This window comes from Melanostigma gelatinosum, assembly GCF_949748355.1.
Source record: "Melanostigma gelatinosum genome assembly, chromosome: 13".
Taxonomy (NCBI): Eukaryota; Metazoa; Chordata; class Actinopteri; order Perciformes; family Zoarcidae; genus Melanostigma; species Melanostigma gelatinosum.
In genome coordinates, this window is record NC_136646.1 from 20,465,336 (window position 1) to 20,483,065 (window position 17,730).

At 42.5% G+C, this 17,730-nt stretch overlaps 1 protein-coding gene across 8 annotated transcripts; it reads right to left on the reverse strand.

Moving 5' to 3' along the window:
- Positions 1-1,094: 1,094 nt before the first annotated feature.
- On the reverse strand, positions 1,095-17,241 carry med25 (mediator complex subunit 25; the record flags this gene model as incomplete). Of its 8 annotated transcripts, XM_079281643.1 has the most annotated exons (20): positions 1,095-1,653; positions 2,757-2,877; positions 2,995-3,165; positions 3,807-3,878; positions 4,098-4,208; positions 6,809-6,985; positions 7,599-7,706; positions 7,780-7,837; positions 7,927-8,012; positions 10,534-10,635; positions 11,791-12,047; positions 12,181-12,256; positions 12,394-12,518; positions 13,075-13,231; positions 13,409-13,529; positions 14,913-15,011; positions 15,132-15,256; positions 15,393-15,438; positions 15,527-15,662; positions 17,116-17,241. In XM_079281643.1, the coding sequence occupies 19 exons, from the start codon at positions 15,649-15,651 to the stop codon at positions 1,553-1,555; spliced, it is 2,238 nt and encodes a 745-aa protein (XP_079137769.1). In that variant the 3' UTR covers positions 1,095-1,552. The 8 variants fall into 8 exon arrangements, with proteins under 8 accessions (XP_079137769.1, XP_079137768.1, XP_079137767.1 ...); XM_079281642.1 differs by lacking the exon at positions 17,116-17,241 and having other exon boundaries at positions 12,394-12,509; positions 15,527-15,672; XM_079281641.1 differs by lacking the exon at positions 17,116-17,241 and having other exon boundaries at positions 7,927-8,009; positions 15,527-15,672.
- Positions 17,242-17,730: the final 489 nt, after the last annotated feature.

Genomic DNA, 17,730 nt, shown 5'->3' on the forward strand with positions numbered 1-17,730 from the left:
GCTTATATGAATCGAGGAAGATTTTAAGGGTAAAACATTCAAAATATTGCGATTTTTATGATGTCATTCGTTAAGTTTTATTTTATGGGGAATGTTTGTCAAACGCCTAACGTGACTGTAAGTCAGTTTAGTCACCGTTTTATTTACCACTACAGTTCATCACATGGGCCTGTGAACATTTTCGCTGTTAATAAAAGAGATACTGAAAAACTTATGAGCTCAGACAGGCGCTAATAGCTCGATGGTGAGATGGAGGCAGATAGATGGAGATGGAGTGAGAGAGTGAGAGAGAGAGAGAGGAAGATAAAGTGAAGCTAAGCCGGGGCTCCGAAGGCCGGCCAGTGATTAAGGGATGGGAGGGATGAACACCAGCCACTGAGGAACTAGTGTCTATCTGTTTGAGTCTATGTGAAAGCGGTGCTGAGGAAAAGCTCAGAAACAAGAACCCACTGTCACGGTATCTTAGCAACCATCTGTCTCCCAGGTGACAGGGACTGACATCACTTCCTGTTGGTGAGTGTGTATCTGTGTTTGTACACAGTGTCCAAGTGTTAAAAAAAAAAAAGAAGAAGACAAAGACGACAGCCAATGCAAGTGTCATGAACGCATGTGTGAGGCTGAGCAAAGTTCACACGTTTCTCTTCCCCGTGTACGAGCGGCTCGGCAGCTTCGGTCCTGCACACATCAGTCACCATCTGATACAGGACAGGATGGTGTTTGATGGTGTGCAGGATTTAACTTGCATGCATTGGTGTGTGCACGCGACAGCAGACTGTGGGCATGTATGTGGAGTCTGTGCCATGTGCGCATGCGGGCAGCCTGATTGTACGTTATGCCAAAGGAAACATGGCCAACTGATGCCATCTGGTAGGACTACTTGGCACGAGGGGACTCTGTGGTTCCACGACATATTGGAGTAGTTAAAATTAACACTGACACTATTTGGCAGAAAAATACCCTGAACTATCTATTACTGTGTCTATTTCAGTCTCTCTCCCCCCTTACACTCACACAGGGGGGAGGCGGGACTGTGGAGACAGCAAATACCTCTTCAAAATGAAGAACTTCTTCAATGATTTACAGTCCATCATTTTATTGTGTCCTCATAAAACGACTTCATCAATAATAAAACAAGAAACAACAGAAAAGGTAAAATCTCAATTAAAAAAAAGGAACAAATTACAATATTTCTGATTTCAGTGATAAAATTTGAAACAAAAAAAAAAAAACATATAGAAAAGCAGAGTTTCCAGAATCATGACATAATTGACTGTTTCCACTGGTTTGACGTCATCCAGTGAGTAGCATGGAGGATTAGCGTGCCGTCGGTTTGACCACTTACATGAAAAACTCGCATTGTCTGCCCCTAATTAACTTCAGTGGCTCAGTCCCGTAAAAAAAGAAATCCAAAAAAAAAAAAAATCATGATTTGTTCCTTAATTATGTTGAACATTTGTAGCAATAAAGCAACAGAGCGGATGCATGTGTCCAGACTGGCAAATGGCTGCTGCGATACAACTGAAAATCCAGTTCCTGACTCCACAAAGCAGGATCAGATAAGGTCCATGAGGATTTCATCCTCCATGACGCTGGAGACCTGAGTCATGGGCTGGGGTACCGCGCCTCGCTGACCTCCAGACATCAGCATCTGACCTGCAAACAGGTTTGGGACGTTTTGGGAGGAGAGAGGACAGAGATTTAAGTTAGGGATCCTCTGTATTATTTCAGAATTGATACTTTCTATTGGGAATACTTGACAGTATTGAGTACTAAGCGTTATCCTTATTAGCGAGTTATTCCATTAATTAAACATATAACAAGTACAGTGAAATATTTTTAGTTTGAATAACAATCGGAGTTTAAAGTCATGTTTTGCCTCCAACATCTGGATAATTAGCTACATTACTACACACCGTTTTACAAATGATACCATTTACAAATGATACCACATACTTTTTCAAGCATGTTTTTTTCTCCCATGCTGCCATCTGTTTTCAATCACTTGCTAGGAATGTCAACGTCGAGGCACCTGAGATTTGATTGACATCGGTAAACATCGAGATCTGTACTGTTGTGTACCGTTTAGTGATTTTAAAGGTTTACATCGTGCATGAATGTATTTTGAATTGTTTTCAATTGTTTTTTGAGAAAATGCGGTGCAAGTCACATGTCAAAATACGAAGGGCCAACCCATGACGGGCCTGGGAAACCCAATGTGCACTCTCACCGGCTGTAACTCATCTTCAGTGCAACGGACCATGGTCTGGCCACCAAAGGGATACTTGTCTTTTAGCAATGGATATCTTCAGAGCTGGAGCATCAAATCAATATATAAATGCACCAGAAGTTCTCCAAACCGTTTGACAATTAGAGTTTGGGCAGCGTGCACACTTGGATGAAATATCTAACTCAAGCTGGCCTGCAAGTTGATTTTTATTAGACACAGATGGCTGCATGTGAAATCGGATAAAAATACTGTAATAATGAAATGTATGCAGTCTGTAGTGTAACATTGGCATGAAGTGTAGTAAACGGGATACAAATAACTAGAATAACTCTTTTCTACATTGAACTTTAAATGCCTGATTAATGAACTTTCTAGTAACGTGAGTTTTTCGAAGGTGCTTTTAAATACTTTTGAATATCAACCTGATCGCCCTTCAAAAAGTACATTTTTTTAGACCTATACACTAAAATGTCCAATTGGCTCATCTGTTTCTGAACTCTTTCCACCATTGTGGGGGGTGCTTGCTGACCTCCTAAGGGCTGCCTCCACTGGCTCAGCATTTGAGGCCCCCCTCCTGGTGCCGGATGGACCAACTGCTGCCCTAAACCCTGGTGAGACATCATGCCTGACATGTGAGACACCCCACCCTGCTGCAAGGACACAAGAGACACGTTAACCTCTACAAAATATCTGACTTCCAGAAGAGCAGTTGCTATATGAGACATTGACTACAGGCAAATCCACTCAGCCATTTGCTGCACTCTTACTGGCTGCTGTTGACTGAGGAGAAGACTGCGAAGCTGTGGATTGGCTCCTGGGTTTGAGAGGCGGAGTATGGGACCCTGGGGCTGGGCCTGTCCGCTTTGTGCGACCTGGTTGGGTGGCGCTCCGCCGACCGACGGCTGTTGATTGGCTGGTCCGACTGCCCTCATCGTCATCTAAAGGACAGTTTAAGATGTGGTAAATTACATTCTTGTCATATAAGAAAACCAGTTATGACATACTTGTAGTTATAGAAGGTGGAAGTAAACCATCATGTTTGGAACAGGTCTACCCGTGCGGTTAGTTTTGAGCTCGTCACCTCAAACATACAAATGTGTGCATGCATGCAATCAATGAAATATGCTACAAGAGATTCAACAGAGACCGGTAAAGTCAACACATGCCAATTGGAAATTAAATGTCCCGATGCTGAGCAGTGGGATGAAGTAACAGTGTGTATGTGTTGTTGTACTGGAAAAAAAATAATGGATTCCGATGAAGACACAGGATGTCCACAAAGACTGGAATTGAGTTGAACATAATTCAAAATAAACAGAAAAGCAGCCTACTCTTCATTCATGGTTATTTCTGACACTGTAATAAAAACAAGGGCAGATAAAGGTAATTGTGTTGGAAAATGTGCATTGTACTGATAAATCCAGTCTGTGCTAATCTATGCGGTGCAATGAAACTTGTCATTTGGATACCTATAACTGAATGATGATAGAACACTTTAAAGCCCTGAATTTAAATTCAGTCCCCGTGGACACTTTGAGCACATGCTGCTTGTATGTTTAGAGGCTACCGAAGGTCTCACCATATTGTTCTGCCTCTGCTGCTCCTCCATCATAGAGACCTGACTAACAGGGGGCATGCCCACCACCACAGACTGGACAGATCAGAGAGAGAGAGAGAGAGAGAGGGAGGAGGGAGGGAGGGGGGGTAGAAGAGTGGTGGAAGTGTGAAAAAAAAAGAAGAAAAAAAACAGTGGAGGAGAGGGTTACCAGAAAGGCATGCAGAGATCAGCGAGGGCAGTAAAGGTGTCAACACCAGGCAGCGTGAAAGGAAAACCCAGGCAGACATGCCGGCATCGCGTGGGTTCATTTACCTGCTGCTGGATGCTGCCATGCGAGACAGGAATGGGCCCAGGGGGCCTGTTGAGGAAGTTCTGATTGGGGGCGACCTGAACAGGCTGCATCGGCCCCACACCGCCCAACTGCTGCGTAGAAACGGACAGAAAGTGAAACCGCAGAACGTTGATTTTTCCAGCGGCACCATACGGAACATTTCGTCACCTTTATTTATTGACTCGGCATGCACACGCCTCACTCTCTCCTCTGCGGCACCTCTTTACTCGTTAACACCTTGAAGTCGCCCAGCAGTACAAATACCTTGTTTCGGTTGTTGAGCTTACAGACTGAAGGTGACTGAGGCTGAACACTTAAAGTTTTTATGCACCACAACAGCGAAAGTAGTGGAGAGCATCAAGGTCACTGTAATCAATTCATACATCCACTAACAAGCTATTTCTGTGCACATTGTTGCTCTTACTGTGCATGTTTGATCGAAAAAGAGATTTTGATCTCACTGACACCGTTTAGATTAAGAACTAAATACATAAATGCTCACAAGCCCGTAAGTACATTAACAGCTTTACTAATCACTGGAACTGTTCTTTCTCATACTCGTCCCAAAGACATTCCTTCTTAAAGCTATTTCAGTGTGAGTGACTGGGGACAAAATCAGTTTTTTCTTGTATTATATAAATATTATCTTGTATTGTCATAATCCCTGATCTGTATTTTTAGGCAACACGGTTTACACATGTAATGATTGTTTAACAACCTTGTTTGGCTGAAAACAAAATAGTCACTTTGTTCAGCGTGCAGACGGAAAAGAAAAAAATACATATATACCACGATACACTGGTGGAGACTTAAACTTGAAGCACCACCTGGTGAGGTGTTTGCTGCTTCAGATTTCACAGTTTAAAACAAACTAAAGCTTGACACAACTAAAGCCGTCAGCAAAGTCTGGAGTGTAAAAGCAGTCGTATACAATATCCAGTAGAACGTAGAGGAAGCAGAAAGGAAGCAACCTGTTGCTTTACCCACCAACAGATTCTGCAAACACACCTGCAGGTCCTGATCATTTAGGGATATCTCCTAACACTCTGAAGATGTACTGAGCCCATTGCATATTTAATTTGCTTAATTCTGTATTAAAGTTGCAATATGGAGACTGATAACTGCTTAGAAAGGCAACATTTGAAACAAGCAGCACTTAGCTGCGCTATGCAGGTGCTGGTGTGTGTGTGTGTGTGTGTGTGTGTGTGTGTGTGTGTGTGTGTGTGTGTGTGTGTGTGTGTTTCTACACTTAGGGAGAGACGAGGAAGACTGAGGGGCGTTTCAGCCCTCCTTCAAGCACTAATTATTAACTACAGAGCTAGGAAAAAAAATAAATCGCGATAGAAAAACACCTCCACCCATCCATCTTACTGAATCTGGAGAAACCACCCTGGGATTTAGCTAATGCACGGTGTGTTATCCGACCAACAATAACAGCTTTAGGTCTTTTGAAGGAACTAACAAAGCTAAACTCCGTCTCTCTTCTCCTGTGTATGATATATCTTCTGTCTTTAACCCATCACATTTCAGGGAGAAATATAAAACGTTATCTTGCTGTAAACAGAACAAACTGAAGAACGCCACTCGAGCGCTTTGCACAGAGAAACCTGCGCTACCGGGCCAACTGGAAATTTGAATGACATTAAGATTGCTGTAGCCACTCCCTATTAGCAATGCAGCACTGAATATGTGATGAAAAACATATTCATTACAATTTCATGTCTTCTGCCTCCTCTCAATGCCCTGATGCTGAGGCACACACGGCGTCAAGTAACATATAAGGCTGAAGCGCTTAAATTAAGACATAAAATTAGTAGGGTGAGTAAACAAGCACCATCACCGTTGATGAGAGCAGACTGCGAGGACAAAATGTAATCTAACTCATGTAAACCAAGACAGCCAGCTTCATTTTTAAATGGAGACTTGCTGCTTCTCTGTGACTGGATGCTGCATTGTTTCAACAGTCCTCACTGGATGCAATAAGCGGTGAGGCTGGGATGAGGGGCCTTGTCTCCTTTCCTTATCCCGTCCCTAAAGACTAACACACACTCCATCGCCTCTCCTAGCGCATCTCATTTCATGTTAACATCTGGGCTGCCTGAAGTTAAAAAAACATTACATCTACCCCGGTTGTGCTTTGTTTAAAGCCGAATCTACATCGACAAACTACAGCAGAGGACGGAGCAACCAGTGAGCGTATATTCAGTTTTTATGAAGTCATCAACTGACGACATCACATGATGAAGGTATTCTTAAACTGCTGGGATAATATTACACTGCCACTGTTGCTCAAAATGCATGTTCACACAGTGCATGAACAACAACCTATACAATAAACACTGCACAGTGTTAAAGAGACTAATCTATTTGAACCAATTCAAAATAAAGAATGCATGCTGTATGTATTGCGTCTACATTACCCTCACTTAAGCAGAGGCAATGAGGTGGGAGAGCAACAGAAATTTAGCTAATGCTAGCCCCATTAGCCTTGGCTAGAGTGAGAGACGCTGCTGTGAAGATAGTGGACGCGCTAAATGAAATGTCAATAACGATGCACCTTAATGCCGTAAACAATGCACCTCAATTCCCCGGTGCTCCTCAATGATGCCTCCTCGTTATCGCCTCCCCGCTGACGCCTTCCTCTCTTTCCCACCAGCCCCTCCTCCTCCTCCTCCTGGATATCACCACTCACCGCTCTGTGCTGCTGGACCTGCTTGTGGTTGGTGATGACTTGCCGGATTCCGTTGACGAAGCCGCTCTGGTCGTTGGGGATGAGGCCCATGAATATTCTCTTCTTGGACGAGTAGAGCAGCATCAGCACCCGCACTTCACAGGGCGACGTAGTGTGAGGGAAGTGGACGCAGCCGGCCTGCAGGGGAGGGTCAAAGGGCAGATTAAGACCGTGACATGGGACACCGTCAGAATTATGGGATGTGCTCGGGCTTGGGGACAGAACGTACTCCTGAGCTCCTTTGCCCAATCAAACATATCAGTTTTATAAATGTAATGCAAATGGTATTAACTTAACTCATACTGTGGATTCACTGGGCGGTAAATCACATTCAGGCAAAGAGGCAGAGCTCAGCTGGACTGAATAGGATTAATGCCTCTGCTATGCCTCAGTGGTATTACTTCATCAACAATGCACCACACTGACACAACCTCTGTCATCATGCTGGCTTTCTGGAACTGAATCTAAACAACTCAAAGGTTTTTGACTGAATTGATGGCAGAACATGTTTAAAAATCATACAATCTGGCTTGAAAGTGACTAAATGCATGGCCTGGAACCCCCTCTACAGTCTTTAACACAACACTGCAACACAGCTTCATGTTTCAGGCCAACTACTGGACAGAGGTGGGACCTGCACTCAGCTGCCACTCATGGAAAATGTATTGCGGTACACTGAATGATGGATACGATCGGGGACATGGAGGGAACACACATCATTTTAATCTCAGGAAATAGAGTGAAAACTCACGAAGCCATTGGCCATAATGCGGTACAAGCCTTTCAGCGACTCCACGTCTTTGTTGGTGAAGAGAAACTGAACCATTCGAGAGTTCCTGAAGAGGTGACCTAAGGTGGTCTACAAATACAGGACTTAGTTAGGCATCATTTATAAACGATACTTTCACAAAACTAAACAAAAATGGTCTCACCAGTAGTTGCTGTGGAATGAGTTGCATGATGAGCTTCTGTGGCCACTGGTCTGTGTTTCTGTGTGGAGAGAAAATGGCAACGGTGAACTGTGTGCACAAAACAATCCCCCTCTAGATAACGTCCATAGGGTTTGATTGGCTACTCACAGATTCTCCCCTTGGTTAACATGCACTTGACATGGCAGCGAGCGTGTTAGTTTGGTGGTTGAATCCATGGAAGAGGCTTTAGGCTTCTGCAGGAAAGGGGGGGGGGGGGGGGGGGGGCAGTGAGGTGGGACACAAAAAGAAGAGGAAAGTTAGACTGTGAGCCTGAAGGACACCTGGAGGAGCACAATGCACACAACTTAAAATCACACATAACTGTTGAGTAATCTTTTAAATATTGCCCTTAGACCAAACAAGAGTTAAAAAAATATAGAGCAAACACAATAAAATAATTTAAAATGAAGCATTAATCCTGATTGTGTTTCATTTTTTTTTTTTTACAGTTTGTTCTGCTTTAAAAGGTTCTGCCAGTGGTGTCACACTATGCTGCTGGTCTACAGGTGGCAGTATGGGGCCCTCTCAGTGGCTCAAGGAAACGCATTACTGCAGGTACTTGTAACACATTTAAACGTGCAGACGTTGCTGTTGTGACCAGTTGATTACACTTGTGGTGAGCTAAGGATTTCCTCCTTTCTGTCTCTTTCTGGAGATGCTTTGGAAATGAACAACTGCTGGGGACACGAGGGAAGACCCAGGACATGCTGGGGGATTACGTCTTCCAGAGGAGCTTGGAGAAGTTGGAGGATATTGTTGAGGAAAAGAACATGTGGTGCGCTGCCCAGCTCACCCTTTTGCCACTGTGACCCCAATCAGGACAAGCAATTTAAAAAATGGCCGGATGGATGGTCTTTCAAAGATCTGCAGATAACCTGTTCCTTAGTAAAATGTCAGGAAGGAAAGACATAAAGAACTACTTTCTAAGTGCATCAATGCTGCAATCACACTGGGAAAACCGCCAGCACGCTTCATCTCCAGAGCATCAATGAAGGATCAATGATCAATCACATGTTAGTCAGGCCTACTGTAGTCCCTGTGCTGTCCATTGCTAATGTATTGTGCTGAGTTTCCTCTGCAGACTAATGGGTTATCTATTTCAAATGTGAACAGTAACAAAACAATCATCTTCAAAATGCATTACCTAAATTAGTGGCAGATTAAAGGAATAATGTGAGCAGAACCATTTGGGAAACTTACCCCACATTTTAAACTAATAAAGCTTTCGGGAATTAACAGATTGAAATTCAGCCAAACCGGGAGAACCATATTGATAACTCTGTACTCGGAGCAAGCGCCAGCCAAGTGTGCTGGCATCCTCTGTGAGAGTTTTCATCAACAGCCATTTCTTCAAACGAGTTTCAGTGTCTGCAGTGAAATTCTCCTCAACATTACAGATTACTCCACAGCAGAATCACTTACAGAGCTGAAAGCCTAATGAGTGAACTGGAGGAGGAAGTAGCAGATTAAGAGCAATGCTTGGTGCTGCTGATCTGCACACTCAGGTTGCTTGTGTCTGTACGTGCTCGCAGGCTAGATTTAGAGTTCCCTGAGCTTCCCACTTGCCTTCCTGTCCGTTTCACTGACTTAGATCATTTTGACAAACACAACGGGGAGAATGAGACTATAGCCGATAAGAGGCGATTGATCCGAGTCGGTCCACAAACGCAAACATTCGAAGGCCTCGTGAGTGTCGCATGAAAGCCATTAGCATCCATCTTCCTGCCTCAGCAACTGCAAACTACATTGATTTGACCCTGAGCTAAAGCACTAGTAGTGAGGCGGCAAAATAATGTGCAATTAATCATACTGTACGATAATCAATGAGCGGTTATTATTAAGACCCACAACAGTGCTCGGTCCTAGACAGTGGTGATGCTCACAGCATGTTGGCAAGGCAATGACTCCCAACTCCAGTCCTCACAGCTGGGACATCAGGCCACAAAGACAACAAAGTTAACTAACACAATAGTTCACGGATTCTTTTCTTCCTCAGAGTTGAACTATGAAATCAATAGCACTCTCATATCTGTTAGATAAATATAAAAAGGGAGCCGGCAGCCTGTTAGCTTGAAAAAAATCGAAACAGCAGCTAGCCCGGCTCTGTTGAAAGGTAATAAAATCCACCTACCAGGACCTCTTACAAGCTCACTCATTAAAACATTGTATCTCGTGATGTTGTCACAGTGAGCTGGCCAGGCAACCGGCTCTGGAAAGTTACTGCGCCTGGCCAAGAAAAAACTCCTGCACATGATCCCCCATAAAGCCACAACTTGTTGTTTTTACAAATTAAAATGACACAACACAAAACATTTATTTTAAAGCGTACAAAAATGTTCATTTTGTACATTAAACAGAAAGAGCTACAACATGTTTGTAAAATGTGTGAACTTTAGAGGTGCTGGGAGGCAGACTGTTGTGTTTCCAGTGTGCATGCTAACCTGAACTAACCGGCTGCAGCTTCGTATTTACAGTACAGACATGACAGCGGTATCAATCTTTCTCTCAGCAAGACGGCAAATAAACACAGTTTGTGAAATGTTGAACGATTCCTTTAACTGACTTCTGTCCACTTGAACTGGAGGACTAAACGTTGAGTTTTAACCCTACTAACCATTTCATGTTCAGTTGTCCGTACTATAAGTGACTGAAGTGCTTTATTTCACAGATTTATTTTCAGGGAATTCAAAATCAGACCTTTTCACAAGGTATTACCTCTTGCCACTCCAGGACACCGGTCCATGCTACAATCTTATTGGCCACACCTTGCTGCTGTCCAATTGAATTTGCATTGCCCGGAGCTCCAGACACACCAGGCTGTCAAGAGAACAGAAGGGGGGGGGGGGTTACATGTAGTGGACCAGTACAGTTTGATCCCTTTGCCAGTTCGAATTACAGGTGTCCTTGTCAATTTAAATGAAACAAAGACACTGACTGTAGACTAAACAGATGACTTTCATGAAGTGATGAATACAAAGCATGTCATTCTTTACAGCGGATTCATGTGGGACATCATTAAATAATAGATTTTGCAAATTTTAGACAGTTTATTTTACATCAACATGAGAAAAATGATTGAATGAATTGGAAAACAGAGAAGAAAACAACACTGACACTACCCAAAATGATTTTCTAGGGAAAAAAGGGAACATCTTCTGTTTTTGATCCGATAGTAGCACAAACATTTAAAATTCATTTTGTTAAATGAGTGTTAGTCTACAAACTCAGCTCTAGGCTGCTGGCAGTACAGCATCACAGACTTACGCGTCTGATATCTAACATGAGCAGGGCCACTTACATTTGAAAATATTAATACCATTTAAACATTGATAGTGTTTACGAGGGGTTGAGAATACCAAATCAAGTCTTCAGCACACCCCTTTTACACTGAGAAACGCAAACAATTATTAATGAAACTTCAACATGGTGTCATTTAATGGAGCTGGAGTAAAATATTTAGAGCAAGACAAGCTGAATATCTGCATAATCTAATTTGAATTTACAGTGCAAGAGATGCATCAAAACCTTGGTTGGAATTTTGTAACTATAAGATCCCCTTAAGACAATTGGTATTATTGTTAAAGTGTCAGCATGCAGTAAAGAGATGCCACAGTTCTCCAATAGCTCTTTTCCACTACAGGAACTTATTGGCCCGTAATGTGGGGCTTTGCCTGACCTGAATCCATTGTGTTTTCACTGTGTTTTACAAACAGAATGGATAAACATCACTAAAAGGGTGCGTCTTAAATTTAATAAGGCAGCAATGCATGCATTTTTCAGAATACGTCCTGCATTTTTAAAGGAGAAGTTGGACTCGTGTTAAATTAAAAAGATGAATACCACCTTCATATGTTTCCATTAAATATAAACTATGCCAGTTAGCTGAGCTTAGCACAGAGACTGGAAGCAGGGTGAAACAGCTAGCCTGGCTCTGTCCAACAACAACAAAACTGATGGTATTATAGAACTTACCATGTTGGGCTGTGCTGAAGGCACTGTGGGCTGATTCACAGTGGGTTGCTGCTGAGGTGGTATCTGCAGCTGCTGATTTGGTACTGGCTGTACTGGGGGTGGGACTGGCTGATTGGGAGGAGCTTGTTGCTGTGGCATCATGGGCTGTGTTGATGTAGTGACTGTTGCAATGCTGGGCTGATTGAGCTTCACCCCAGCGACTGACGGGATGGTTGGCTGACTGGTAAACGAAGGACCCTGGTTGACCAGTCCCGGGACTGGAGGAGGCAGCGGGAACAAAAAAATACAGACACAGTCACACATACAGTATGCAGACAGAAACGCCACAACTAAAAGCTCGGCTAACATGAATTGTTCACAAAAGGCCCACAGAGTCCACCGGTAACTCACAGCGACTCTTCTGGCTGTTGGCTGCCTCCACAGCCATCTGTGCAGCCACCTGAGCAGCAGTCATTGGGGCTGTATTCTGTCAGCAAGCAGATTAAAGGAAGACAATGCCAGGTACAAAGTTTTAGGGAAGGAACATAAACACCACTGTCTGAAACTGAGCCAAAAGCAGGCGGCAGGAATTCGCCTTATGCTGTGTGGCTACTTGCCCGTTACCTGATAAGGGTGGGTTGGGATCATGGGTGGAGGGGGTTGTGAAGCTCCACCAAGAGGCTGATTGACAGGCAGTGGCTGAGGAGGAAGGACAGGTTTGAGCGGCCCAGGTCCTCCACCTGAGGAAACTGGAGACAGCCAGTGGGATGAGCTTAAGACTTTTTACATAGTTCTGAGATGTAAACTTAAGAATGCTCCCAATGTGGGAGTAAAATGGTGCTTTGCTAAATGTGACGGATAAGACAAATTCACCAAGGAATTCCTGCCTGCTCACAGAAAGGTGTAGAGTAACCCGTAGGAATAGCTCAAGTCTTTAATTACAACTGCTGAAGCTACCACCAACTAAAGAATGACTTTACATGAACAATCACATCATCGTCTGCTGTAGTTAACACACATGAAATTAGCAAATTACAACCATATTAGTCGGGATGATAGAACAGGAAACAGGTCAAAATGAAATAATCAAAACCAGACTAGAGGTTGGAGGGAAGTCTGCTACCTCAGAGAAAATGCATAATAAAAAAGGCAAATTTAGTGCCACACTGAAAAGCACAGACACAAAAAAAGATGCATGGACGGCGATGACAAACAACATTAATGCCAGCTCTTTTATCAGGGGCATTTTGTTGGGATGAATAAAGATGGCCCCCACAAAAATGCGTGTTCAATGTAGTTTCTCACCAGGAAGCGAGATGCCTCTGACTAGGACCATGTGGAAGGGGTCCTGACTGTAGTCTGGATGGGGTTCGACCGCACCTCCCACTGGAGACGCCCGCTCAAACAAAGACCGTAGAGCAGGTAGTTTCCGAGGAGCCACCACAGAGAAGTGAATTCCTCTCTAAGAAATATGAAAATGAAATGTATTCAATGTCCATTATGCTTTTGACCTAATCAAATAAAGTGAAGCAAATACAAATACCACTGATACTACCCCATTCATAACACAAATATTGACGCAAATTAAGTTTGTCATACACAACGAAGTACCTGATGGAGACAATATAAGTGGACTCACATCTCTGATGATTTTGACCAAGTTGTCTGCTGTGCAGCCGGTGTAGCTGACACTCTCCACCGCAGGAAGCAGGTATGGAGGAGAGTTACAAAGAAGCACACACACCTTGTGGGTTTGACCTCTGGCAAATGTAGGAAACAGAAAGCAAAAACATTTCCATCACTACGAGTGAGGGATTTCATTTAAAACCTGAATTCAATGTTGGGGTTTGGAGGATATTTCCATGGCCTTTAAACAACATGATCAGAGCAACTACAGGTAACGCACTGCTGTGGCGGTTGCCACTTAGAGGAGGATGAGCTTGCATTTTTTCATGGTTTCAAACAGAGAGACAAAATAAACGACTACAATTTTGTCCGTAAACAAGGTTCCGTTACCTTGATGGCTCACACAGAGTTTACTACTTTGTAAAACATGACTCCCTGTGAATGATTTGCAGCTCAGGCTTACCCAGATTCAGCTTCTCCTCCCAGGATAATTTAGTGAACACATGAATCTCAGTAATACAGGTTGTCCAGGGGTTCAAAGTGGGCCACAATAAGATCTAACAACTTTTGATCTGAAATATTCATCATGTACTTATCCAGTTTACTATTCAATATGGCACAGATTATTATGTTTATTCTGCATGTCCCCAATTTCATTTAGGAAAGAAGGTTCTAAGCTCTGAGTAAGGCACATCTGTAAAGACTCTCCATTAGATTAGACAGTGGTACTGGACTCATACGAAAGAAAAGGTATAAGGACATTGCCTGTGTTTTCAGTTACATTTTACTTAATCCTGTTCATAGTATCCCTTATTATGTAGTGGTTTATATGCAACAAGCATGACAGTGGATCCATAACTTTTGACTGACACTATTCATCCATACAAAACATATACGTACCAACATTCACTGATCATGATATAAGGAAAATAATATATTGACAAAAAGCGTAGGGACTTCCAAAGAGTGTGCAGCGCATCCTCGATACTCCCCTTTGGGTCAACAATTGCTCAACAACCATGTGGAGAAAAGGTAATCCTGTGCTACCCTTGACACAACTTGCATCAGAGCGGGAGAAGTTCGGCCATTGTTTAACTGTATTTGATTGACATAACACCAGAAGCTGTGAACGAAGTCCCAAAAGTGGAAACCCCCGAAGAACCTAGTAAAGGGAGGTAACAGGACGGGCTAAAGGAAGAATCACTAGTTTGTGTGTGTGTGTGTGTGTATAAGCCAGTGTAGTGTGTGTATCAATCAGCGCTGTACTCTGCAGACTACAGGCTCATTTCTTTGGAATAAAGAAACTCATGCAGAGAAAGACGGACTCCGGAAGATTATTCCACTACATGGCCAAACAGGACACACTTCCATGCTGTAATATATTAAGAGTTAAACACATTTTAATAGAGCAATGCTTAGTCATGATCCTTTCATTGGTGGGCACAGATTGTACTTTGAAAATGTGTAGACTGTTCCACGGAATTAGTGAGCAGTGTGAACCAAACAGGCCGCCTTACATTTGCTCTCTCATCTTCTTAAAGTCATCAAAGAGCTGCAAGGCCACAGAGAGTCCCTCAGCAATTAGACTACAGCTTTCTGCTCCACCTCCCATGAACCTGTGTGGAGAAACAGGGTAATGTTGAAGATTTACTGAATCATTTATCTGTTAAAAGCAATGTCAAACCGCCAAAAGTGTCAACTTTGTAATAATCAAGTAAATGATTTGAATAACTTACTGGATGCTGTCGATCCACGACACAAACTCAAAGGCAGAGCTAGTTGGTGCGTGACACTGGACATATGACTCAGGTGCACAGTCTACTGTGTTGAACACCACGAGGCCGTACTGTGTCCCTCCATACTAGAAGGACAAAAGTAACAGGAATATTTATCTTAGCAATATTAACAGACGCTTTTCTAAGATTTACCTTCTGAAACTATTGACAAACAATAAAAAAAAAAAAAAAAAATTTTAAAAGGAAGGGTGAAACACTCACATCTCCACCAAAATCAGTTTCTGCTGGGGGCCCTCCATTGAAATATCTATAGTAAATAAAATAAAACAGATGCATTTATGACAACATTAATGAAGGAATAACTTAGCAAAGGAGGAGTGTCTTTATGATCTTACTCAATGGCCGGCAGTATATAATTTTTCCTGAGAGATTCAAAGTCAGGTCCGAGGTTTGCCGTCCCTTCAATGACAAATACCACATCAGCCACCTGGTTGGTCGCAGGCTTAGTGGATGGCTCCATGAGTGCTGGACCTGCAACCATGAAGAGAGGACAGATTGAACATGTTTGTCTAAGTCTAAATGAGAGACCTCCACCGTATAGCTGAGCATCTTTTATTAGGGCGTTTCCACTGCAGGGAATGTACCTGTGTTACAACTGTAAGCACTAGGGACTGCATTTATTTCCTGAATGTAAGTTGTAAACTCCAACGCAAAGTAACACAGCAACAAGGAGAGATGAGCAGCACCACTTTACAAGCATCCAAGCTCACCAATATTCATACTAGTGCAGTAAATGATTGAGTGATAACTTCTGATTGTACTATTTTTAACTGTTTGTTTCACGTCATGTTTTGCACGTTTTGCATGTATTACATTTTGTCCTTTCTGTGGACCCAAGGAAGATTAGCAGCCGCTAAGGCGTCAGCTAATGGGGATCCAGTTAATAAACTAAACTAGTGCAGTAACTACATTCATACTAGTGCAATAATTACATTCATAATAATGCAATAATTACATTCATACTAATGCAATAATGGCATTCATACTAGGGCAATAATTACATTTATACTAGCGTAATAATTACATTCATACTAGTGGAAGAATTACAATTATACTCGTGCAATAATTGCATTTATTCTAGTGGACAATTATATTGCATTTATTTATTTCACTTATTATTATGAAACTTGTTTTTTGTGGCGTTTTTCCCTGTGTCTTTTAATAGCACTGACCAGGAGTCTCGCTCCTTTCGTTGTATTCTGTCAACAATAAAGCCTTTCTATAAGAAGTGAGGTTGTATTCAAATAAGCTCTGACTTTTGCATCAAAGTTAGCTGAACCCACGAGAGGAAGTGATACGTAGCTACCGGCACTGTGGCTGAAATGATAACGTTAATCCCACTAAATCCATTGCAAAACGAATCATCTCAGAGGTTTGAGCGTCTTTTTTCCAGTTCTGTGAAGAGGAAAAGCGCTGTTGACCTCACTGTAGTAAACGGAGGACAAGCTCGTTTTGTGTCTGTCTATAATAAACTTAATATTTTAGACACCGGGTGGAGACTGAACGTTGCTGGAGAGTGTTGTGCTCTCGTCATCGTCCTACTTGCTCCAACATAACGGCTGTCAGACTGAGCGGTGACAGGCTCACTATACAGCGTATGAAGGAAGTATCCTCCGTTCGGTGCTCTTGGTGAAACAATGTGAAACTAAATGCATAGTAGCCCATATATAGCTGGTAAAAGGCAAAGAGGCGAACGCGAAGCTAGCCCATCGTACACCGGTTGGGAGAGTGGTGACAGCAAGATACTGTTGTCATAGAAACATTAAAAACAAAGCGCTCGCGAGCTCTTTTCTGCATGAAGAAGACGCTCTATGAACACAGGCCCGGTGCTGGGCAGGTAATTGTCAGTGAGCGATTTAAGCTAGACATTTTAACTAAAGCCTTAACTTGCACGCCATCTCGCTAGAAAGTGGTGTGGACTGACCTGGTGGTTTGCGGCTGCCAGTCGAATCGTAAGATCACTTAGCCAAACTCAAATATAACGTTAAACAAGTTTGAAATTAGCTCCCACCACACAAGATGCTAACATGAGCCATTTGTTGTATTTTTGGCGGAAGTGACAAAATTACAACCCGCCCACAAAATGTGACGTTACGGTTTTCTTCTTCGTCTTTTATTTTTGTGCATATAAAACGTTCTGTGGCGGGGTGCTGCCTCCCACAGACAGTTAACGTCCCTGAACCAATCTCGATGTATTTTATAAATGTTGTTTTTTGTTGTTGTATTGAAAACAATCTTTTTCACGAGCTTATGTTTGTCATGTCACCCATTGCAAGTAAGTTATGTTCATTTGCATAATAAGGCAATTTTAACAGGTTTTATAAAAACATCACATAAACACAAGATATAACGTTAAAGGACAGACAAAACAACAAATAATGACAAAATATGATTTAAAATGACTAAGACAAATACAAGATACAAATGTGCTCAAACCTAATCAAAGTGAATAAAAACAGTGACATGAATGAATGAATGAATGAATAGCACTAAATAAAGGCAGTGGCAAACAGAAAATAGTCAAACAATGAGAGTTGGA